This window comes from Physeter macrocephalus, chromosome 2, assembly GCF_002837175.3.
Source record: "Physeter macrocephalus isolate SW-GA chromosome 2, ASM283717v5, whole genome shotgun sequence".
In the NCBI taxonomy this organism is placed as follows: Eukaryota; Metazoa; Chordata; class Mammalia; order Artiodactyla; family Physeteridae; genus Physeter; species Physeter macrocephalus.
In genome coordinates, this window is record NC_041215.1 from 132,333,617 (window position 1) to 132,359,847 (window position 26,231).

Consider the following 26,231-nt stretch of genomic DNA (forward strand, 5'->3'; position numbering starts at 1 on the left):
GGTACCATGTCCTTCATCCTTGTTGCCTCAGCACCTAACCCAAGACATAAAACATATGAGGCACTTGATAAAATGTTTTCTAAACAACTTTTAATATTCTCTTCTAAAATACACCCTAGGATAACATCTAATTTACCATTCCTTCAGATGGCAGCTATCTTTTACTCTTTTTGCAAACTGGGACTATTAATGCATTCCATCCTCTAGAACATCTCTCATTTTCTCCGCAATTCCACAAAGATCATGAATAGTAACCTAGCAATCTCAGGTTTGAATTCTCTTGCCCCCATGTCCCCCACCCTAAGACTTGAATCATTCAACATTTATTTACTAAGTTCCTACACTACCTAAACAATGGGCTTAGCAAAATTGAGAAATACAGTGCCTTTCTTAATGGAATTAGTTCTTTTCTGAGTAAGGTAAACACATATAAAGAGGCACAGTACAAGGTCATAACTAATTTAACATAGGTCTAAACAAAGTGCTTTGGGAAAAACAAAAGTGCCTCATTCATTTTTGCAAGGAAAGACCTGGGGAAACTTCCTTAAGGCCATGGAGATGAGACAGAAGAAACCCCAAATGAGGTTCCTTGGCTCCTTCCCCATAAAGCCAGGTAACTGTCTGCAATTATTCATTCGCTATAATAAATTCCTTTATTATCCAGACTTATCTAAGTAGATTTTGAATGCTCAAAATAAAAATAATAAATAAATAAAAATCCCCAAATAAAGTTACAATGAATTTGTCTTGCTTTTTAAAAATGTCTTGAAGTATACAATTATTTACAAACAAGAAAGAATAGGAGGATACAAACCAAAATATTAACAATGGTCCTTTGGGTGGCACGATTAAGGGTAACTTAGATCTTTTCCTTCTCCTTTTGTACTACTGCTTCCTCCAAGGTTTTATGGAATGAGCGTGAATTATTTTACTACTGGGACTAACACCAAAAAAATTCTTTAAAATCCTAAATCTACCAGATTTAGAAGTAAAAAGATTTTTTCTTCAAGGTGGTACTCTGTGTTCTGTCAAGGGTGAAGTAAACAGGCAGGGGATGGGAATTAAATTCCTACAATCCTTCTTGTGGTCAGTCTGTCCATATATCATCCAAAGCCTTAAAAATTAAACTTTTGATTTAATAATTCCACTTCTAAGATATTACTCCAAAGGAAATAATCAGCAACACAAAAAGAACTGTTCAAAGATGTGTATACATATTGACAATAGCAAAATATTAAAAACAACTTTACTTTCCAACAATTCACTCATTCATTTAACAAATATTTATTGAGTACCTACTATGTGCCAGGCACTGGAGATACAGCAGTGAACAAACAGTACAAAATTGAGACCAAAGGTACTTGCCCTCGAAGGAGCGTACAGTCTAGTGCGGGCTGGAGGATGGAATATAAATAATAAAGAAAATAAGTAAAATATCTGGCATGTTATATTTTGATATAGACCATGAAGAAAAAAATTAAAGAGGGAAAGGGAGGTAGGGAGTAAGGGGAGTTGTTATACAGGTGGTCAGAAAACATCTAAAGTGCTAATATTTGAGTAAAGATTTAAAGTGACTTGTTTTATACCTAAAAATGATTTACTCCTCCATTAAATCTATCTCACTCTTTTAAAAACTGCTTTGGTAATTATGTAATACATTTCTTTATCCTAAATATAAAGATAAGCTAAGACCTAATGATTCTTCCAGACCTACCTTAAAAAGTCCATGCTTATGGTCATTCATGGTCTGTCCCTAGCACAATTTTCAAGGCTCTCCCATCTTCACTACTGTCAAATAAACCTCTTCCTTTTATACAACTCTTACCGAACATTATGTTTTACATCATTATAAAAATGATGACCTTAGTAGAAAGAATATAGTATCACTAAATGTTTCTGTATGGTTCAGTTACACACAGATTCAGTGTAATCACTCTAAACTTTGATTCTCAAGTTATTCTGGACACAGCTCCTTACCTCAAGTTTCACAATGAATGTAATGTCACATGCAGAAAAAACACAGCGGGAGTCTCTATTCATACTGCCACTTTCTAGATCAGGGTTACCTAAGTTACTTCAAGGTCTCATATATTCCCTTTGCCAGAAGAAATTTTGATAGATGGTGCGAAGAAGGTAATGTGCCTACTTAGACCTTTGCTCTCAGTTTATCAGCATTTCAGATGACTAAGGGAAGCCTCCTAAATTCTAATGCCTGCAGGGTAACAGAGGTAACAGATAGGTAAAGCTACTGCTTAAGCATGGGACTGGTAACTTTCCTCTGCTAAAGCTACGTCAATTCAAATTTTGTGTAAAACACTGGGCTGATCAAGCAAAACACCATCAAACAAAACTTCAGAGTACCAATGAAAAGGATGTGTAAGACGCTACTGATAGACTGGGTCAATGACTCACTGAAATGACTTTGGGAACCCATGGTTTAGGACAGGGACCAGCAAACTTTTTTTGGTAAATGGCCAGAGAGTAAATATTTAAGCTTTTTGAGCCAGATGGCCTCTGTTGTAACTACTCAACCTTGCCACCAGTGTGAAAGCAGCCAGATACTATGGAAACAAATGAGCGTGGCTGTGTTTCAACAAAACTTTACAGTCCCATGGCCATAGTTTGTCAACCCATTCAGCATGAAGTTAAATGTGTAATGACTCTAAAACATCACCAGGAGTGCGTTTTTTCCTTTTGTTTTAGCTAAATTCCTAGTACTGTCTCTCTTTGTTATTTCTTAATAGAGAGATACTGGGAGAAAAAAAAAAAAAAAAAAACTACCTTAAATTAGCTGACGATTTTAATCATGTTTTTACAAAGAAAGAGACAAGAGAGTGTGTAAATACAAAAGAGCAGCAGTTACAAATTCTAGATGAAGGCAGAAAAGCTGCACATAAAATGATGTACAAAGTGGGCTATACGAATTTAAAGCCACCTGGTAAGATGTGAATAAAGTTTTAGCTACAAGAACGTTCATCAAAAATATTTTTATAATAATGAAAAACTGAGAACACCCTGTATGTGCTACATCTAGAAGACTAGTTAAATGATGGTACATCCATACAATGCAACCATTTAAGATAATAGGAAATATTTATTGATAAAAAAAGATATTTCTGATGTGGTTTTTTTTTAATGCAGGTTACAAAACTGAATGTACAGTATGATCCCATTTTTGTGAAAATAAATGTACGTTTACACAAATAAGCATACACAAAACTACCTAGAAAGATACACCAACCTATTTACAGTGGTTACCATGGACAGTGAAATTATGGTGATTATATCTTCTTCTGGATTAATTGTAATTTCTAATTTTTCTAGAAGTATATATTGATTTGGTAATAATAAGAACTAAAAAAGGTGCAGAATTACTTAGGTCAACATTTCCAAAATAAACTCCCAAAGTATATAAGTTGCATCAGTTCTTAGAATTTCAAATAGTGATTTCTCCTCAGTCTCAAAATGCTCGCTCTAAGGGCCAAGAAAACTTAGGAAATACACATAAAAAGAAATGCATATAATAAGGTAAGTTAATAAGAGTCCTCAAATAGGGAGTCACTACAGGAAGTCTGGATCATTTATCAAACCACCACCACCTAAACAATCAAGAATATTTAAGAGACTACTCCAATTTATCTATTTTATATACTGCCTCCGGTTCAATGTTTGAATGGAAAAAGCAACTATCATTATTCACGCCACTGATGAGAGGATCTTCAATCACCAACTTTGGGGGGAAAGGAAGAAGAGGGGGAAAAAGTCACACTACAAGGTGATGGATCTCAAAATTCCATGAGAATTCCATATTCGGAGTCCAAACATATCTGTAAGAGACTCAAAGGTCAATTAATTGTTATTATGGCAAATGGTAACCCAATCCTAAATGGGATGTTAATAACCAGTGTAATTCTGGATCACCTGCCTAGCCCATCAGTAAAATAAAACTCAAATAATAATTCAATAAAAACTATTTTTTCAAATGAGTCTATGAATAGCACTCACAAACAAACATTGTAGCAGAAAGCATACACACATAAAAATTTTACAATTATATAAAATTATATATGCACCTAGATAAGGGCTCAAGCACAAATAATTTACTAAGGCGGTGCGACTCTGGGGAGTTTTAAACCCATTATCATTACACAACCAAAACAGGAAGATTTCTTAATAAAGTATAAATGCAGTCACTAACCAAATATAACTTACTCCTAGACTAGCTATATTGTTTTCAAGCAGGCACATAAAGCAAAGTCTCAAAAACATGCACATTTTATAAACCCCCCAACACCTGCACAAATACCTTACTACTGTACCAGTCATCCAATACTGAACAGGATGAGATTTTGAAAACTCACCATTCAGGCCCGAAGTTCAGCGTCTGCGTTTCCGCTGCCATTCTTTTCCGTATGTTTACAATAGATTTTTATTTGAGGAGAAACCTGTTAAAGAGAAAAATATCTCCATACAGTTGGTCAAGATTAAATGCAGAATTCCAGCCCAGAAAGTATGGTTAGGGAGTGTGTTTTGCTTGTGCTCCTCTCAACCAGTCACCAGAATGAGGTCTTTTAATCCCTATTTATAACAATATAGCAGGCAAAGTAAAAATGAATAAATCCACCTTTGCATCCCAATTCACCATCTTTTTATGTTTATGTGGGGAAAGGAGGCATGGTACAAGATAATGCTGGTGAGACAGGTGGTAGAAGACCATGCAGGGCACTGGGGACCAAATTAAGGATTTCCTTTTTTAGCCTTCGAGCAATGGGGAGGGAATGAAGGGTGACAGATTTACATTTTAATTTGTGTTACTCCCTTGCAATGGCTCTCCCATCACCATGCGGTGTATCAAAGATTCTCCTTACCTATCTCACAGCTTCTGCCACAACTCTCCTCTCCCCACTGTCTGCTTAGCCCTTTACACTCTAGTGATTCTTTAAAAGTTACCTTGGACCATCAAGTTAAAATAATAAGCTAACCAATTTCATGAGTGATCCTTCAAGAGCAGTTTCAAGATACCAGATCTTAAAATGAAGTAAGTCAGACAGGGAAAGACAAATACTGTTTACTACTTATATGTGGAATCTTTAAAAAGCCAAACTCATAGAAACAAGAGAGCAGAGTGGTGGTTACCAGGGGCAGGGGGTGGGGGAAATGGGGAGATATTGGTCAACGGTACAAACTCCAGTTATAAGATTAACAAGTTCTGGGGAATCTAATGTACAGTATGGTGATTATAGCTAATAATACTGTATCGTATACCTGAAAGTTGCTAATAATACTGTATTATATACCTGAAAGTTGCTAAGTTGCTAAAAAGAGTTTCTTTTTCACAAAAAAAGAAATGGTAATTATGTGATAGGATGGAGGTGTTAGCTAATGCTATGGTGGTAATCATTTTGCAATATATAAATGTATCAAATCAACACATCTGACACCTTAAACCAACACGATGTTATGTCAATTATATCTCAATAAAGCTGAAAAAAAAGATATGAGAGTTTAGAAAACAGAAAATACTGTAAACATTGTAACATACTGTAAATATGTCCAAGATGTATCACATCACCCTGACTGTTGCTGTTTAAAAGATCTAAAAACAATAAACTAGAAATTGGTCTAAAACACAGAAACGGCAAAGTAAAAATGTGCTAATGTCCATAATCAGCAATTTATCTGCCCTCTTCCTGGAAAGTATTTCTGGCCCCATGTGGGTTCCAAGGAAATTCCCATGTTCTTACTTAACCCTGATTACCTTTTGCCTGGCCAGACAAGCGTGCACACCAGACCCAAGCTGAGATCAACTTAATGCCCTCCCCACCTCACACTGATGATTCCAAAAAAAACATGAGGCATATGGTTTTGCACACTTTAAACTCTCTGAAACTGGAATGCATCTTAATCAGTGCCATGCTACAACTGCTACTGGCCCACAATGGAAGCTGTGTCACAGCTGTCACTGTCTGCACAAGGGTAAAACTTGGTCAGAGCCGCTCCTTATCGGCATCCTTTCAATTGTGTTGTTCCTAGTACCCGATTTTAAGTGCTGCTTAAAACACCTTCAAAAAGATCATGCTATGATTCTAAATTGAAACGTACTGTGTAATAGAAAAGAAAGCAAATACAGCAATAGGATATTAGTGAAGTAACTCTTCATCACTGGAGGAATGATTGCAAGTGCTTTGCAGAACCTGAGAAAGGAAAAAAAACCACATGAAGATAAGCTTGTTGTGGTTTGCTAGTGAGACTTGACACTGCACAATCCATGTGGCCACATGCAGCAGCCCTGAAGTATTTAGAGAAGGAAAAATTAAACAGCTTAGACTGCTTTTAAGAACTTCACAAGCACCAAATCACTGAATTTTAAATCAATGAGAGAATAATGGAGCACTCTCTTAAGAAATGCTTCATCGCCAACACCCTTAATGACATGACACTACACGGATGGGGAGAGGGAAGAAGAAGGAGACTTCTACAATCCTAAGTTTTTCACAATATAGAAGAGTCCGACTTAATGTGTAGAAAGCTGAAGAATATCTTAACCAATTTATTTCACTTCGTTTCCTTTTTATATATGCACAAAATATATACTATATAATAAAAATCTATTAGCCTTATTTGCTAAATAAGTTTAAAAGAATTCTTTTTCAAAATGTAAAATAGAAAGTCTAAGTAATTAAAAAGCATTTACTTGGCAGTATGATTTCTTTCTTAGTAATAAATAAAACAAAGACTCTCACAACTGATGCATGTTAGATTCAATTAAATTATGGTACATCCCAAATGAAATCACTTGTCAAGGTAGTGATAAGTCAGGTAAGGTGCCCACTGTAGATTAGGACAAGTTTCCTGCTTACAAATCAGCTGTGTAAACTTATTTAGCATAAATCAATTCAGTGTGCTTTAAAAAAGTCCGTGGACCTACTTGGCTAACAAACAGACCTGTAGAGACTACAACTATATGATTTTATTGTAACACAAAACATCTTGAAGGAGTGTTTTTACCACCACTTTAAACTCCACATAGCCAAATGTTTTATATTCAAACCCCTATGGACTTTGGACTGTGACCACTGGAAAACATCTCTGAATTAATAAAGCAGGTCCAGATTTGAACCAGACTGAATTTATAAAGCAAGTGAATCTCAATTAAAAACTGAATTATTTGTGATATTTGTGAAAATACTAAAATCATTCTTAGAGACTTAATATTCTTTTCCCCTTTAAATTACTACAAGGCTACACAGGTCGTGGAAATACAAACTCCAGGGGCGCCATTACCACAAAGGATGCAAATGGAGCCCCTAGAGTTGTGTTGTGCAGGCAGCGGTCTTGAGTTACAGAAGCCCTGGATGCAGGCAGCACCTGAAGAACATCAAGCAAGGAAATCTTTATCACTCATTCCACCTATAAACCTTTAGGTAGAGACAAAATACCATACAGCAAACACATTAAAAGCTCAGAAGTTTTTTTAATGCCTTGAGCTGGGAGCCTAACCACCATTTACTACTTCCTATGGTAAGAGTTTTCTGGAGAACTCTTAAGAACGTAGAATAATAATCCAAGCAATTTAATTATCAACTAAAGAGACCTACGTTACTCAGCATGGTGTTCTGCTCATTCTCCTTTATGAATTAAAGCAGGAAATCTACAAGCTATGACTGAAGAAATCTAAACATTTGAAGTACTGTAACTTCTAATCCTGAATTCCCCACCCCAGATTGCTCCTTCCAAATCAATTTAAACGAGCCCAGTTCTAATGTATTTATTTATATGTACTGGAGGGATTGTCTACACGATGTCTTTGAATTATAAATTATTTGGAATGGAAAGTGGGACTTATTTCTCAATTGCCCTTTCTAAGGATGCAGTGAGGTATCAAAATGAGCATAGGTTTTGCCGTCATTTAAACCCCACCAAGCTAAATGTTGTCAACTCAAACCCCCAGCAGACTTGTGACCAATTAGAAAACAGCTCTGAATTTTTATAGCAAATCAGGATTTGAGCCAGACTCTGGAGGCTGTGCTCCCACCATGCTCTTCTGCCTCTTTAGACTGCCTTTCCTTGAAACAATTTCCTTCCTCTTCCTCCACGACCAGCAATATATTGATATATTTTTCCTATCTTCACTTCCTTCCTATTTAGTCACCATTCCCCAAAAGCTTCTCTCCTTTTCTAACTTCCCTCAGCGTACTCATGGTTCGTTTAACTATAAATTCTGTGTAGATACTGTCTTGAGTCTTACTTACAATAGTGTTCTCTACCGACACTTCAGGTAGAACTCTGCCTGCTGAATCATGGTGGATCTAACATAGAACATGCAGTGGAGGTGCTGTCATAGCAAGAGCAACCAAAAATTCTTCCACAAATTTCTGAACTGCCCCCCACCCCTGCTGTGAATTACATATTTGACTTTTTTCTCCCAAGACCTATGTGGCTTTCCAGCAGCCTGCTCCTCCCAGATATCCATCTAACAACTGATCAAGGTAACACTGTTTTCACCATCCACTGGTCAGCCAGGCTCAAAAGCCTAGTCATCGGAAATTCATTCCTCTTCTCTATCCCTCATATCCAATCATTTTGCCTGAGATTTGGTCAATTCCTCCTTCAAGATTCCTTCTGCATTCTCCTTTCATTATAGCTAAACATCTGTTAACTCATGTCTGGATTATTACAATAAAATTCTAACCTGCTTCCCCGACTCAGCCTCTAATTACATCCAATAAGATCAATCTTTCTAAAGCACTGCTCTGGTCATGCCTACCCTTCTTTATAAGTCACTAAACCTACTGTGTACAGTCAAAAATCCTCATATTTTCAGCTTCCCATCAATCTGACAATCTGCACCTTCTCAACTCATTCTCCCACTGTTTCACCTCCAAACTCAAAGCCAAATGATAACTTTCTACTTCTCTACTGCATTCTTCTTCTGTGGTTCTGGCTCATGCCATTCCCTTACCCCAGAAGGCCCACCCTCCCTCCTTTACAGTGGCTTATACAAAACCAAGGATCCATTCAAATAAACACTCCATAAAATATTTCCCAAAGTAGAAGAAGGAAAATCTAAACAAAGGATGCAGAAATGGAATGGAATCTATAGCATGCAATACTGGCGGTGGGGTGCTTTTTGAATCTGTATAGAAAAGCTTTAAAGGAAAGAGAAGATGGAAAAGAATCAAATTTGGGAGGAAGGACACACCGTTTTGGACAAAATGAATGTGAGGTGCCTGAGGAGCCATCCAAAAGACTAAAATATACATACACCTTGAACTCCAGTGTAGAGTCAGGATAAGAGACATAGATTTGGAAGTAAATCTACAGAATTGAAACCAAAAATTGAATGAAACTATCCCAAAGCAGGAATCAAGAAGGGACAAGCTCAAGAGACAAGAACAAAGCCTCAGCAAATACTGTGCAGGAGGATACGGGAAGGAAAAAAAGACCATGTAGTTAGGTTATCTCTAGCCCTAACCTTTCACCTAAAATCAAATTCATTGACTCTAGCTTTCTCCACATTCACTTTATCTGAAGCAGAAAGGAGAAAGAGCTAGGTTCTTTTTGGGGAGATTATCCATTTGTTCAATAAGGCTAAAAACTAAAGTGAAGTTTGGTAAAGCAATGGTCATATCACAGAAGTGTTTGTACTTTATATCTCAAGAGCAATGAAAGGCTATGAAAAGATTTACGCAAGAAAGTGTCCAGGATGAAATCTGCACTGTAGAAAGATCATTCAGGATGCCAGGAAGAGAATGAATCAGTAAGAGCTAAAGAGAAAGGAGGGGTGTTATAAATCCAACAGATTGTATGTATCTACATACCAGCAGAGAAGAGAGAGCAGTAATGATAATAAGTATATTCACTGACATGAAAAAATGTCAACAATATATTAAGTGTTTGAGACAGGTTATAGAATACAGAGAATATAATTATATTAAACACATTTTAAAATACATTCTTAGTGGGTACATATAGATATGCCCACAGATGTTCATATTCTGAATGGTGGAATTATGAGTAATTCTTTTCCTAGTAAGTTACTAATTTGTGTTAACAAAGATAGCACTGGCAAAGAAAAAAAATGGACAAATTCAGAAGTTTCAAATATTGAAGTCAAAAAAGAGAAAGACTGAAAAATCTTCATTAACTCCCACAGTGAAGTCATTGGTGACTTGAAGAGTACAGTTACGGAAGTGTGGTGAGGGACAGAGCCAGATTTCAGTGGTTGGGAGGTGAGGAAAGGAAGACTACAAATGCAGTCAACTTTTTCTAGAATCTTAGCTGCGAAAAGGTGAAGAGAAATGAAGCAGAGTAGAAAGAAAATTTCCCCTTTTATTTTAGACGAAAATATCCTAATGGAAAAGTACTAATAGAATTAAAAAGTAAAGAAACAATTTAACAAAAATATGATAGAAATGAAGCTCTGAGAAGGCAGGGTGGATGGGGCTTCAGAGAACAAATGGAAAAAATAACTATGCCTATCCACTTGTGACAAGAGCAAAAAAGTGTGTCTAAATGACTTAAGATATGTGCAAATTTATTTTTGTGGGGTTTTCTTTGGGGAGGTGGAGAGGAATAGTAAGCTGTGGGGAATTCACATTGATGGCCTCAATTTTCTCAAATAAGTAGGCAAATGACAGAGCAGATGACAGGGTAAGGTTTGAGAAGAATGAAGAAAAGTTAGCTGCTGTGATCTACAACAGTATTGTTTTTTAAAAAAATAAACTTTATTTAGGAATAATTATGGATTTATAGAAATGTTACAAAGACATTACAGAAAGTTCCCTTAGTTTCCCCTAATATAAACAACTTACATTACCACAGTACATTTGTCAAAACTAAGACACCAACATTGGTACGCCACTAGTAACTAAACTCGGATTTAACCAGTTTTTCCAACAATGTCCTTGTTCTGTACCAGGATCTAATCCAGGACACCACACTGCAGCTAGCTACACTAGTTCTGAAGGCCCAATCAAGATGGAGATGGCACCTATCTGCATGGTTGTGGGCTTCTTTCTCCAACTTAGCAGCCTGGGTAGAGGGCAGAGAGAGCTGACAACAGGACTGAACCTGGGTTAGGATTTTGTCAACACGGTAAACGGAAGGAAAAGAGGGCAAAGTGGAGGATGCTGGCAAAAGTGTGATTGAAGCACAGTGAGGAAGGAAGTAGAAACAGAAGATAGTTTACAAATTTGAGATGTTGGTAATGTCAAAAAGCAAGTATAATAGGAATAAAAATGAAAGCACTAGACGAATTAGAGATGGAGGTAAGTCAAGGAACCAGGAGCCTGGGAAGATTGGATCAGTCATCCTATGGACTCTGAAGTAACTTCCGGATAATGGCAGAGAGAATAAAGAAGAAAATGAAGGATGATGCCACAGGGTCTATATCTGATAACGAGGGGAACAGATAGTTGTATTGTCAGACAGCATGAACTTCAGAAGAAAAGAGATTTTGCAAAAAGGAGGAGGAACAATGGCTAAAGTGACTATACCTAATCTATTATCTAAGCCAGAAAATGTTTGTGTGAAAGAGATATTAATAATTACATAGAGACAACAGGAGCATTTCAGGCTGAATGGTCATCTGAGTAAAGAAACAGAACAGGCATGTGAATGGAAGAGGATGAAGATCCTGATGCTGTCTGCTGATTCACCTACCACTGTGCAGGAAAACAGTACTGATAACCTCAGAGGGATAAAATGAAGGTAAAATTATCAGGGCAAGATGGGCTTCAGTTACCTTAACAACACTGAAAAACATCCTTTGAACAGTTTAACACATGGAGAGATAATAACCCTCTCAACCTCCCTACTGGCCTCTACTCTCCTTTGGCTACTCCAATTCTAAGGATAAGGACCTCAGAGAAAGGTCTACCCTCAAATTTTAAATAGAGTTGACTTAAAAATAGCTGAGAGAATATTTCTACATACCTGCTATTTCAGACCTTGTCCATTATTCAAAATTCCTTATCAGTGAATTCAAGTAATATATTTCTTCTGCAGTTAATACCAGAAAGTTGGTCTTCTTTGATAAACTGCATCCTGTGCCTGACAATGAACTTTATTTAATCTGGCCTTTTTGCCAACTTTTTAAAAACTCTAAGCTACATCACTCCTCACTAGTAATTATTTTATCTCTGATTACTAGTATATAATTTTTTTTCTTTTTTTCTGTATATTTTTCTAGTTTTCCTGACATCCTCAGCTCCTCTTTGGGACCTCATCTATCACTCTGTGTGTATATAAGTACATGTTCAAGGGTGAAGAAAGAGAAGAAATCAACCTAGCCTTTTCTTACTGCTGGGTTTGCAACAAAGAAAAGGGAGACCCTGGCCTCACAAAACCCGGCACTGTGTTGAGGAGTCAGATGTCTCCTGGGCACACGCAACCACTAACAACATGAGCGAGCTACGGATCTACGTAGTAAGTCCTGGCTAGACAAAGACAGCCAGGAGAAGCCAAAGCAGAATCAAAATCCGGCATAATGGCTAATTATGAAAGTTTTACTCTGAAAGTGTTCCCGATATTGCTTCCCAGGAGAAGTCTTGACATACTGATTAGCTACCACTATTATACTAACAATTCAAAACACATACTCCTTTGAAAACCCCCTGAATCTTTCTTATAAACAGTATCTACTACTGCAAATCTCCCTTACCTGGGTATGTAAAACTTACCCAGAAAAAAACTATGGCAAACCTGGAATTAAGTCCAACCGGTACCATGCATGTGGTCTGTCAAAAGACTAACACAGAATGAACACCAAGGAACCTGAATCTGCCTCCACCTTCCCAACCTCTATTTTCCCAAAAGCAGAAAAAAGAGCTACTCCTCTAGCACTCTTCACATGTATCAAATAAATAGTTCTGTGCCCATTCCAGCAAACAGCTATTTTTATCTTAGCCAAATGTGGATTAAGGTAACACAAAACTGGGGAATTCCCTGGCAGTCCAGGGGTTAGGACCCTGCTCTTTCACTGTTGAGGACGAGGGTTCAATCCCTGGTGGGGGAGCTAAGATCCCACAAGCCGTGGGGTGCAGCACACCCCCCTAACAACAACAACAAAAAGATAACACAAAATTAGTAACTCCATTCCTGCAAATAGTTCAACCACTTCAAAAAACAGTTTGGTAATATCTATTACAGCTAAACATACACCTATCCAGCGATCGCACAATCCACTGCTAAACATACATACAAAGAAAATTTCTACTAAGAGAAGAGCATAAGATATTCATAGTAGCTTTATTCATAACTACCAAAACCTGACATTTGGCTATTATGTTTATCAACACAAATGTCCATCAACAGATGAATGAATAAACAAATACAGGGGAGCTTCAAGGTTGGTGAAGGTGTGGAAACGATGGCACACCAAAGAGCTGTGAAGCTCTGCATCCCTTCCCACATACCTTGCCCTATGCATCTCTTCCATCTGGCTGTTACTGAGTTAGGTAACATCATTAATAATGAGACAAACTGACACCATGTGTTTCCTGATGTGATACACTAAGAAGGACATGGCATCACTTATGTTATATTCCTAACAATAATACATAAACTGAAACTAATCTTGAAAAAAAATCAGATAAGCCCAAATTGATAGACATAAAATCAATCAACCACAGTCACCAAAAATACCAATGTCACAAAAGACAAAGGCTGGGCTTCCCTGGTGGCGCAGTGGTTGAGAGTCCGCCTGCTGACGCAGGGGACATGGGTTCGTGCCCGGGTCCGGGAAGATCCCACATGCCGCAGAGCGGCTGGGCCCGTGAGCCATGGCCACTGAGCCTGCGCGTCCGGAGCCTGTGCTCCGCAACGGGAGAGGCCACAACAGTGAGAGGCCCGCGTACCACCAAAAAAATAAATAAATAAATAAATTAAATAAAGGCTGAAGAACCATCCCAGATTAAGGGAGACTACAGAGATAGAAAAACTAAGTGCAAGTATGATTCTTAACTCCATCCTGAACCAGCAAAAAATATGCTATAAGACACATTAAAGAGACAAATAGAATAATCTGAATAGGAGTTATGGATTAGACAATGGTATTGTATCAATGTTACTTTTTTATGATTCTGAAATTTTTACTGTGATTATGCAGAAGAATGTTCTTACTCTTACAAGATAACACTAAAATATTTAGAGGAAAAGGATCATGAGGTCTGTAATGAACCCTCAAATGGAACAGAAAAAAATTACATAAATTTAAAATTATATTAAAAATTATATACATACATATGTGCATATAAGGAGAAAGAAAAAAGAAAATGAAAGATAAAGTAAATACGAGGAAATGTTAAAAAACTGGTGACCAGGGAGTTCCCTGGCGGCCCAGTGGTTAGGACTCTGCTTCCACTGCAGGGGGCACAGGTTCAATCCCTGGTCAGGGAACTAAGATCCAGCATGCCACGGGGCCAAAAAAAAAAAAAAACTAGTGACCAAACTGGGTGAAGGGCATATGGAAAGCCTAAGTAATTTTTTGCAACTTTTCTATAAGTTTGAAATTATTTCAAAATAAAATTTTTTTTTAATTGTAGTATATTTATACAACAAAATACTCACCAACAAAGAAGAACCAACTACTGATAACTGCAACAATATTGCATGAATCGCAGACATTGTATCCAGCGAAAGAAGCCAGTCACCAAAGAATATATACTATATGATTCCTATAATGTTCAACAGGTAAAATAATCAATTTTGACAGATGTCAGAACACTGCTCACCATGGAAGTAGGGACTACTTACTGGGAAGAAGACGATGGAATCTTTTGGGGTGCCAGAAATGCTCACTAACTTGATTTAGGTGATGACTACAGAACTATATGCACATGTAAAAAATTTTCCGAGGACTTACCTGGTGGTCCAGTGGTAAAGAATCTGCCTTACAATGCGGGGACGCGGGTTCGATCCCTGGTCAGGGAACTAAGATCCCACGTGCTGCGGGGCAACTAAGCCCACGTGCCACAACTACTGAGCTCGCACACTGCAAACTACAGAGCCCACTCACCCTGGAACCCACTCGTCACAACTAGAGAAGAGAAAACCTGCATGCCACAACTAGAGAGAAGCCCGCGTGTCACAACGAAGATCCCGCACACCGTACCCAAGACCTGACGCAGCCAAAAATAAATTAAATAAATAATAAATCTTTAAAAAAGAATTTTCCAACTATACACTTCAGATTTGTGCACATATTTACTATATCTTATACCTCAATTTTAAAAAGGTTAAAATAAACTGTAAATGATTTAGCTAGGGGGAAAAAAACAAGTACAATTAAAAATATTTTAATAGACATGAAGCAAAACTATTTTAAATGCAAATCTTCTGATAACAAATATTAAATTCACTCCCTACTTAAATTTCTGTCATTAAAAAATTTTTGTACCACTATCTTGATAAAATAATCTGTAAATCAGTTGACTCTTTTAAGACCATAAGCAAGTCCACATTCAAATGAGCCAAGACTCAGTCACTAGGCTAAAATACATAGGTCTCAGATGCATTTTTTTCAAACTTCAGAAAAAGGCTAAGTGAAACAATGAAAAGAAAAGGTCCAACCATGAGAGGGGAACCACATATACCACACATCACTTATAATTGTATAAGACTATAAGCAATCTTGTAAAAACAGCACATTCATTCAACAGACTACAGGTACAATAATGTCTGCACACAAGAGTATAATTATACATACAGTCAACCCTTGGTACCCGAGGGGGACTGGTTCCAAGACCCTCTGTGGATACCAAAATCCAGGGATGCTCAAATCCTTTACACTTGGCCTTCCACATCCAAGAATATGGAACCCGTGGATACAGAGAGCCAACTATATGTCATAAATAGACAAAGAGAACATAAAAATAAAGAAATGTTCATGAGGTGGGATTAATGATTTTTTTTTCTATTTCCATAATTTGCAGTAATATTCTTCAATTACTTTTATAACAATGTGTATCTTAACACCCACAAGAAGCGTTTGCCTCCCGTTTGAAATACTTTTACAGCCCAAACATAAATGTCAAAGAAAGTTAATTTCTTTTGAACATTAACCCGGTTTAAAAAAACAATTTTAAGGTACAAAAATAAAAGGAAATTCTCCTCCCATCTATTATAGCAGAAAACACATTTTCCTTCTGCACCCATCTGTATGACAATACCAGATCTCTTCATTTTTAAACATGCAAACTTTTTAAAATACGATCTGTTAACACATCTACTAATGATAAAACTTCATGGAACAAAATCAGGCTTCCATTATTCACTTTATTACTAAACATTTACCTTAAAGAACTGACAAAGAACTCCCCTCCCTCCCCAGGAAGCCAGAATTGTCTACATCTATCTGGATCGCACATTTTTATATGAAACTTTGCAAAATACTATTTATTTCTATGTTAATTATCCTTTTCATGGAATATCTTCAAAAAAATTATAGATGCTCTGTTGGCTTTTCTCCTCATCCTAAAAAGAATTTAAATTCCTAATTTACAGTGTTGAAATAAACACTGCAATCCAGAACAGTCTGAATCACTACCCATTGCCATGAAACTAAGGTCAGCTTTATTCCTAACAGCCCCAAAGCAAGATAAATGGATAAACACATATTATAATGACCATACCTTGGAATATCCTCATCAATAAAAACACCTAATTACTGATACATGCAGCAACATGGATGTATCACAAATATTACACTGAGCAAAAGAAGCCAGACCCAAAAAGAATACATACTGAATAATTCCATTTATATAAAATTGTAGAAGAGGCAAAATTATCTATAGTCACAGAAAACAAATCAGTGGTGGGAGAGGGGAAATGACTGCAAAAAAAGAAGGAGGAAAGTTCTGGGAGTGATGAAAATGTTACCTATCTTGACTGTGGTTATGGTCCCATAAGTATATACACTTGTCAAAACTCATCAAGATGTACACTTAATACAAGTATACTTAAAATGAAGGCATTTTATTGTATATAAATTAAACCTCAGAAAGTTAATTTTTAAAAAGACTAAGCTTACTAAAAGTAGACTGCCTCCCTCAAAACGCAATGCATTTCAAGACTAACATTTTATATTTCTTTTATGTTAAACTGCCTTTCTTTAAATCTATTAAAATTGATGTTAAATAAAGTTTTGGATAATATTTAAAACTGAGAAACACTCTCTAGAACTGTGCCATCTTATAGAGTACCCATTAACCACATGTGGCTATATCAAGTTAAATTAATTAAAATTTAAAATCTAGTTCCTTGTGGGGGAGGGAGGAGAGTAACTTTACAGTGGACAAACCTGACAAAGTATGAAAGTCAACCAAGTATCAAAGTTAATGTTAACACTGATAATCAGTCAATATTTACAGTTATAAATCAGGATACGCTCTTGATACAATGTGATGAAAATGGCACTTTACCTCTGTGGTCTTCCTCCCAAAAACCCATGACCCATATCCAGGAGAAAAACATCACACAAATTCCAACAGCGAAGCATTCTACAGAATGCTTAACCAATACTCCTCAAAACTGTCAAGATTGTTAAAGAGAGAGGAGCCTATGGACACCTGACTAAATGTAATGTGATGTCCTGGATGGGATCGTGACATAGAAAAATAAACTCAGGAAAACTAAGGAAATCTGAATAAACTATGGACTTAGTTAATAAGCAATACTGGCTTACTAATTGTAACAAATGGACAACAGTAATGTAGGACGTTAACAATACAAAACCTGGGTGTGGTATACATGGGAGCTCTCTGTACTATCTTCTCAATTTCTCTGTGAATCTAAAACTGTTCTTAAAAATAAAACCTGTAAAAATAAGAGGACTTGAGTTGTAATAAAAAAGTAAAGGTTTTTTACATTTTAAAAAATGCGATTCCCTCAGTCACACTAACCACGTCAAGTGCTCCACAGTCACATGTGGCTAGTGGCTACAGTCTTTGACAGTGCAGATTAATAGAACATTTCCATCATAGCAGAAAATTCTATGGGACAGCACTGGTGTAGAAGACTATTTTTATGGGACCATTTTAGAAAAGTATTTTATAACTGATTGCAACTTATGAATAAATCTGTATCTACCCAGAATTAAAAACCCTCACTGAAATCTAAAAATCCTCAATGATATGTTTATTCCAGTTTCTATTTCAAACAACTTTTTTTTTGAAAACTCTTTTTAAAAAGTCAACGTAATATCAATATATATAACTGTAACACAGAAAAATGTTCCACTCCCCAGAGAAGCAATTCCACAAAACACTTTCAAGATACCCAAGACGGCAAAACTGTTAATACTAAGATAGTCTTTGCATTTTTCACTATGTTGGCACTGCACTAATCATGGGTAAAACTGCTGGCACCTTAGCATCATTCAAATTAATGGCACCAAACTACAGTAGTCTTCACTGCCATGTGCCATATATTCACGAGAGGAAAAAAGCCAGGTTTACTTAAGAATGCCCTTGAGGGCTTCCCTGGTGGCACAGTGGCTGAGAGTCCACCTGCCGATGCAGGGGACACGGGTTCGTGCCCCGGTCCGGGAAGATTCCACATGCCGCGGAGCGGCTGGGCCCGTGAGCCATGGCCGCTGAGCCTGCGCGTCCGGAGCCTGTGCTCCGCAACGGGAGAGGCCACAACAGTGAGAGGCCCGCGTACCGCAAAAAAAAAAAAAAAAGAATGCCCTTGATAAAGCAGTAAAAACTATTAATTTTTATTAATCTTGGTCCCTGTGTACACAGCTTTCTAATATTCTTAATGTGATGAAATGAGAAGTACACATAAAGCACTTCAGCTGCATACCAAAGTCTCAAAGAAAAGCATTTATGTGACTGCTTTGAGTTACAAAATCAACTAACTGCTTCTGCTCATGAAACATCATATTGACTTGAAAAAGCTGACACACAAATAAAATTATCCAGACCTGGGTATATAGCAGACCTTTTTTTCAAAAATGAATGAAACAAGACTGTCACTTTAAGGAAAACAATTGATAGTACCTGCTGCCAATTATAAAACTTGAGCTTTCAAGCAAAAGTTAAAATTTTAGAAAACATCTATTCATTACCATGAGCTTGACGAGTTTTTCTAGTACTTATACTTTCCAATAAGTAACGGCTTTTCTGATGGGTGTTGATGTTAATGAATGTGTTTTTTTGATACTGTATAATATAAAATATCCATTTAATGCACAAGATAGACCAATAGATTTTAATGTAATGGAATATAAAAGTGCATTGATATAATTCAAATTTCACATTGCAACTAACTTTTATAAACTACTACGTGTCGAATTTTAGTGTAATATCAAAGAAAATCTGCAATTATCTGAAAAAGCTCTTAAAATATTCCTCCCTTTTCCAACTACATACACATCTCTGTGAGGATAAATCTCCTGCACAGACTTCAATACAACAAACAGCAACGGGTTGAATGCAGAAGCAGCTGTGAGAATCCAGCTGCCTTCTACAAAGCAAGATATAAAAAGCAATTTGTGAAAAGGTAAAACAGTGTCACTCTTCTCAGCAAATTCTTTTAGAAATGTTTTAGAAAATAGGTATTTTTCATTAAAAATATATTTATGTTAACATGTAAAGAAACTATTGCTATTTTTAAATAAATTAATAAATCATTTTAAATTTCTCAATATCATAAAGATAGATATAACTGAAAAACCAAAAGCTCTTTGGGGTCCTCTAACTCTTAAGAAGGTAAAGGAATCCTAAGATAAAAAGTTGAGAACATCTATCTCAGAGAAAGAGGAAAAAATGACAAATAAAAGAAATACATAAATTAACTTAAAACAAACAAACAAATGTACCCTGGAAAGCATATCAAGAGGCATAAAATACCCCTGACAACAAGAACACCAAGATCCAAATATGACACTTATTCAAAGAATATCTAGGGTTTTAAAAATGTATCTTTTCCAAGGACAGAGAAACTTGCCACATTTTGAAATTTACTTATATGATTTCTTGACTGCCTCTACCACTAGGCAGTAAGTCCCATGAAGATAGGTGTTTTGCTCACCACTATGACTAGCCCAGCACCTGGAACGAAGCAGGTATTCAAATATTTGTTGGATTGAAAACAAAACAAAAAAAAAGACAGACGACTTAAAAACAGAACCCACCAAGGCCTCTATTCAAATTATAAAGATGACATTTTACAATCAAAATGTATCTATTTACATAGCAATAACAATCGTAACTGCTACCATTTACTGAAGGCCTGTTTACTATGTGCCAGGCATTGTATTGGGCATTTTACTTTTAATTCCCAAATCACCATGGGATATACTTTACAGTAAGGAAAATAAGCCTCCAAGAGGTTAAGTTATTTATCTAAAGTTACAGGTAGTAAATGACGGAAAATTAAACCCACATTTCTCTGCTTAATAGCCACAAGCTTTTTCTCTACATACTGACATAGTGCTCAAAACTGCTTGGTTACCTTGTATTTTTTTCCCCCATTTCCTTGCAATTTTCAGGGGAATTCATTTTGTGGAAGTCCTTTTTCCCCTTTTTCCAATCTCCTTCTCTTTTCCACTATCCTCCAACTTCTACCCTCTGCATCACTCAATTAAGCAATACAGTGAGCCCTCTGGTTGAGGAAGAGTATATCTTCTCATAACACACTATCAGAAACTTCATTAACAATGACAGAAGTAATATGAAAGATTAAGGAGTGTCAGATTCCAGAACATGAATTAAGGCTCTCTGACCCACTGATCTTGCAAGATGGCTTCATCCAGTTACTCAATTGGCCACGGTTTGGGTTAACATCTCAATTCCCAAGGGGCTAACCATGAAATCTGGATGTAACCATCTCTTCAAAGACTGAGCCATGATTTGCCAATTATTAAGTACCAAGACAGTACCTCTGCCAATTCTTTGTCAGTCTCTGCAAGCAAAGGACCAATACTGAAGTGGCCAGAGCTCCCAAGACTTCCTCCAGGTTCAGGACAACTAGAATAAAAGGAGCTTTGTTCCCAAAGAACATACTGGCCACAATATCACTACAAGAAAAAGCTATTACTGTTACTGCCATTCTCCCCACTGCTTCTGAAAAATATATAAATATTTCTCTTTTTTTCCCCCTTTTGGTGAAAGGAGAATAAAATTAGCAACCACTTAACTATTCAAGGAAAAATTACAATGCCATAGACATTACCATATCATTTGATAATCTTACCACAAGCCAATCTTTTCCAGAGAGGGATGCCCAGAGCCTGTGAAAGTTTTACCCTGGTTATGTGGAAATCTTTTTAAGCCTCACAAAGCCCTACATATGCTTTACCTCAACATCCAGATTAAAGAATATGTACAATATGAGAAAGGACTCTTCCACCTTAAAAATGAATTTAGCTGCAATCTGCTAAAGAAACCTTGGCTGGAAAAAAAAAAAAATCACAGGAGGTCACATCTGTGGTCTGTCATTCCACACATCATTCTATAATAGATCACTTTGATTAGTAATTGCTATGCTTTGCGTCAAAATCTGGATACACTGATATACTAACATAACAAGATGTGAGTTATAAAAAATGACTTAAGCAATTAGATGCTACCAAGTGCATACAAGCTACAAACAAAAATAAAGAGAGGGCTTCCCTGGTGGCGCAGTGGTTGCGCGTCCGCCTGCCGATGCAGGGGAACCGGGTTCGTGCCCCGGTCTGGGAGGATCCCGCATGCCGCGGAGCGGCTGGGCCCGTGAGCCGTGGCCGCTGGGCCTGCGCGTCCGGAGCCTGTGCCCCGCAACGGGAGAGGCCGCAGCGGAGGGAGGCCCGCGTACCACCAAAAAAAAAAAAAAAAAAAAGAGAGAACTTCAAAATGCTCCATTAAAAAAAAAAAGTTTGCGGAGCTTCCCCGGTGGCGCAGTGGTTAAGAATCCGCCTGCCGATGCAGGGGACACGGGTTCGAGCCCTGGTCTGGGAAGATCCCGCATGCCGCGGAGCAACGAAGCTCGTGCGCCACAACTGAGCCTGCGCTCTAGAGCCCGTGAGCCACAACTACAGAAGCCCGCGTGCCTAGAGCCCATGCTCCGCTACAAGAAAAGCCAACGCAATGAGAAGCCCACGTACCGCAGAGTAGCCCCCGCTGGCCGCAACTAGAGAAAGCACGCACCCAGCAAGGAAGACCCAACGCAGCCAAAAATAAATTAATTAATTTTTAAAAAAAGTTTGCTTCAATATTACCTAATAATTCTAGTATACAAAAACGCGTAATACAAAAGTTTATACTGTCTCCCTGATCCTTTCCCAAAAGTGAAAGTCCCTGCTACCACTCAAATAATGTGAATATAGATTCATATATAAAAGTCCTACCCTTCAAATTCTCTATGGCTTCCTCATAATCAAGTGTTACTTAATACTGTAAAAAGTACACAGAAATTAAAATTTATAATAGCAATCAATGAAAAATAAATAAACAATGAATTTTTCCACAAGCTGTCTCATTTGCTTATGTTTATTTACTAAACCTTTACCCTAGATGGTCCTCTGAACCCCCAAATCAAGAAGTTTTGTTAAACACTGCACTAGGAAGATCCAAGAATGCTTCGTGAGACCTACTAGGCCTCATTCACCGAAAAGATACGCATATATTTTAACTCTTCAGGACAGGTAAATTGAAACTGACAAGATATATACAGGAATTTTTCTAGGAAAAGGAAAAACATCTAGAAGCTTCTGTGGGATTCTGCCTCAAAAAGGCTACATTCCACCTCCTCTGAGACCTGCCCCCAATCTTAGGAGTGGGACCTTTCAAGACCCCAACCCCAAGGCCACACTAATTGGACCAATAATGGAAATGTGGACCAAGTTCAACTAATCAAATTTTTCCTCCGAGGAATCTGAAGTGGGGACACTGAGCTGGTAACCAGTTGGCTAGCGGCACTAGAGCTTGAGTTTATATGTGGCGCCAAGAATGAAGTAGCAATTTTCTTCTGTTTTTGTTAAAGCAGAAAAGACCAGCGTGTGGAAAGACAACTAAAGCAAGATATAAAGAGACAAGAGATGACACCTACTAGCCAGCAAGGAGAAAAGTGCTCTCTGGACCACCGTGTCTCCTGAATGCTTCCCAGTTTCCGGTTCATGTCCTTCATGAAGCCAGCTGCTCTTGGGTGCCTTAAGGTACCTCCTTACCCTTCCCCTCAAAGCACTCCTCTTCCTGTTTCATGCCATCAAAAAATCATTATGACAATTTAAGACACAAATTCACACCAGGATCAATGCAGAAAGGGTACGATTATTCTCACGGTTCATAACGTATCTGAGTGGTACCAGAGAAGTTGTTTCTATCTACTATCTATAACTTCAGGAGAAATAATAGGACAAAAATAACCAGAGCCTTAAAAGCAAAAATTATCTGTTTGCATAAGCCCTCAGGCTTTGTGCTTCCCTTCAAAACTCACCTGTTCAAAAGTTCTGCTGGTTCACAGCAGGAGGTTTGAGCAGACTTTATTCAGGTCCTTTTAACACTGTAAATAATAAAAGTATTAAAGTAAATAACTCAGCAATCTCTTAGGAAACGTCAGAAACGTAATTTTTATCATGAATATGTTTTACAAGAAATGGATTCCAAACCTGGTTAAAATATTAGAATCACCTGATATGCTTATAGTCTAGATACACTGTCCTAACATCTGAAGAGTCTCTCTCAGTAGCTCTGGAATGGGACTGAAAAATATATTTTTTTAACCGAAGTTCTAAGTGATTCTGATGAAGCTAACAAATGAGCACCACTATAGGGTTTCAGGAAATGAGTATTTGGGGTTTTCATCCAAAACTACATTATAGGGATTTGGTCTTAACTTTTTTAATATAGCTGATAGAAAAACGACAGCTAGCAAGACGGCAATACAGCATGTATCCTATGCAAATAATCAATGAGCCCCAAGATGTATAACCACTGCCAAAACGTCCAAGGAGCAAAGATCCAGATGTGCTTTCAGCTGCAAAATCACAACTTTCTTTTAATGCTCTGATGAGACATTATCTTAAAAATCCACAAGATGGTGATATTTCAAGTGACAAGGAGTAGACTGAAACAACAGCTCTAAGTGATTTCTCAGCTAAAATCAAATGATGCTTTGAAGGCTGCTACTAAAACGTCAATCTCTCGGGCTTCCCTGGTGGCGCAGTGGTTGAGAATCCGCCTGCCGATGCAGGGGGACACGGGTTCGTGCCCCGGTCCGGGAAGATCCCACATGCCGTGGAGCGGCTGGGCCCGTGAGCCATGGCCGCTGAGCCTGTGCATCCGGAGCCTGTGCTCCGCAACGGGAGAGGCCACAACAGTGAGAGGCCCGCGTACCACAAAAAACTAACAAACAAAAAGTCAAAAAACAGTAACTAAAAATTAAAGTTGACAATTTTACTAACAGCAAGAAAGCAACTTGAAAAAGCCACTTCCACCTCTCATTTAATTTTGCAAAGAAGTAGCCATGTTACAACGTCCAAAAGGTCATCCAACTTTATCCACTGCACTCTACTTTTTTTTTTTTTTTTTTTTTTTTGGCTGCCTTGGGTCTTCGTTGCTGCTCGTGGGCTTTCTCTAGTTGCGGCGAGCACAGGCTCTAGGCTCGTGGGCTCTAGAGAGCAGGCTCAGTAGTTGTGGCACGTGGGCTTAGTTGCTCTGCAGCAGATGGGATCTTCCCGGACCAGGGCTCAAACCCATGTCCCCAAGCATTGGCAGGCGGATTCCTAACCCTGTGCCACCAGGGAAGTCCTGCACTCTACTTTTTATAAGAGCAAGCTGAAGCAAAAGAGGGGAGAACTAGGTAATAAAAACTCTTCTCTGGGCCTAACTCAAGAGAATAAGCTCTAGGGTATCTCCTATTATTATAACTATAAAAAAGTTCAATTTCAATGAAACTCTGTAGTTAACAAGAAAGTATAAAATTGTGTTCCTTAATCACTTGAGGTAGCGAAGTGTATCATACTTTGAAAATATTTTTATAAAATTAATTTTGGCCACTTAAGAGAATATTCTTAGGGCTTCCCTGGTGGTGCAGTGGTTGCGAATCTGCCTGCCAATGCAGGGGACACGGGTTGGATCCCTGGTCCGGGAAGATCCCACATGCCGCGGAGCAACTAAGCCCGTGCGCCACAACTACTAAGCCTGCGCTCTAGAGACTATGAGCCACAACTACTGAGCCTGCGTGCCACAAACACTGAAGCCTGCACGCCTAGAGCTCGTGCTCTGCAACAGGAGAAGCCACCACAGTGAGAAGCCTGCGCGCAGCAACGAAGACCCAACTCAGCCAAAAATAAATAAATAAAATAAATAAATTTATTTTAAAAAAAGAGAATATTCTTTTGTTTTTCAAACCTCTCCCCTCTTCTCCCTCAACCTCAAATAAAATTATGGGCAATCCAACAAAGGTATCATTCTGTATTCCTATATAATTAATCTAACATATTTCTCAGTTATCTGAGAGCATAAAACATGATAAAATGCTATCCTGGTCAAGAAATATTAGCAGTCTAACTATAAGTACTTGCCTGTGGAATAAAAATCTACTTATATTTTTAAAGACATGCAATTCTTCAGGGCATTAAAAATGAGTGGAAATATTAGGACTTAATCACCATAAAATCCTAGTGGGGGTTAAGGAGGAAAAAAAAAACTTGGGTTCAGAGTTTTACAACAATGACCAAATAATGTTAAGGCAATTCGAACTGCTGAAGAAAACAGACATTGAACTTGCCTCTAATATACCTGGATTAACACCAACATAGGCTGTAGATTCAACCTAATGAGACTGGTCCCACTAAAATCTATAAGAAATAGAATAAAACAGTACGGAAAACTTAGTCGTCAGGGGCTAACAGAAAACTGCAAATGAAGTCAGTCTTAAAAAATGGCACAAATCAAAGATCCTTTAGAAGGGCAAGGATAAACAGGACAGTAATAATCTGGTCACCCCAAATGGTTCTCCCAGATAGCAATCACTATGAAGAGTGTCATCTTCCAGTGTGAAGGTCAACAAAAATATAGACATATGGAATACTAAAACGCAGAGTCATGAGAACAAACGAGCTGATATGACATCAAAGACATTATAATTTGGAACTGTGATTTCAAAAACTCACCAAAGGAACAAGAGAGAGAAATGCAATTCGTTAAAACACTATCTCCTCACTAGCATCACTATGTCTCCTCTTGGCCAAGGAGCTCCACTCACACTCTGAAGTTGCAATTCCTAACTTCTCCTAATTTTCA

General features: G+C 37.7%; 1 protein-coding gene across 5 annotated transcripts in view; it reads right to left on the reverse strand.

Moving 5' to 3' along the window:
• The window catches only part of GIGYF2 (GRB10 interacting GYF protein 2), a 128,762-nt gene that overhangs the window by 99,724 nt on the left and 2,807 nt on the right, over nucleotides 1-26,231 (reverse strand). For 4 of the 5 annotated variants that reach the window (XR_003677897.1, XR_003677898.2, XM_007125031.4 and 1 more), the window contains exons 2-3: nucleotides 23,422-23,487; nucleotides 4,362-4,445 (exon numbers count right to left, since the gene is read on the reverse strand). Coding sequence is in view for 3 of the 5 variants with exons in the window: in XM_007125031.4 (XP_007125093.2) it covers nucleotides 4,362-4,402 (41 nt within the window). In the remaining 2 variants the exon portion in view is untranslated. The remainder of the gene's footprint in view (nucleotides 1-4,361; nucleotides 4,446-23,421; nucleotides 23,488-26,231) is intronic. The other variant, XM_028482720.2, reaches the window with a different exon arrangement.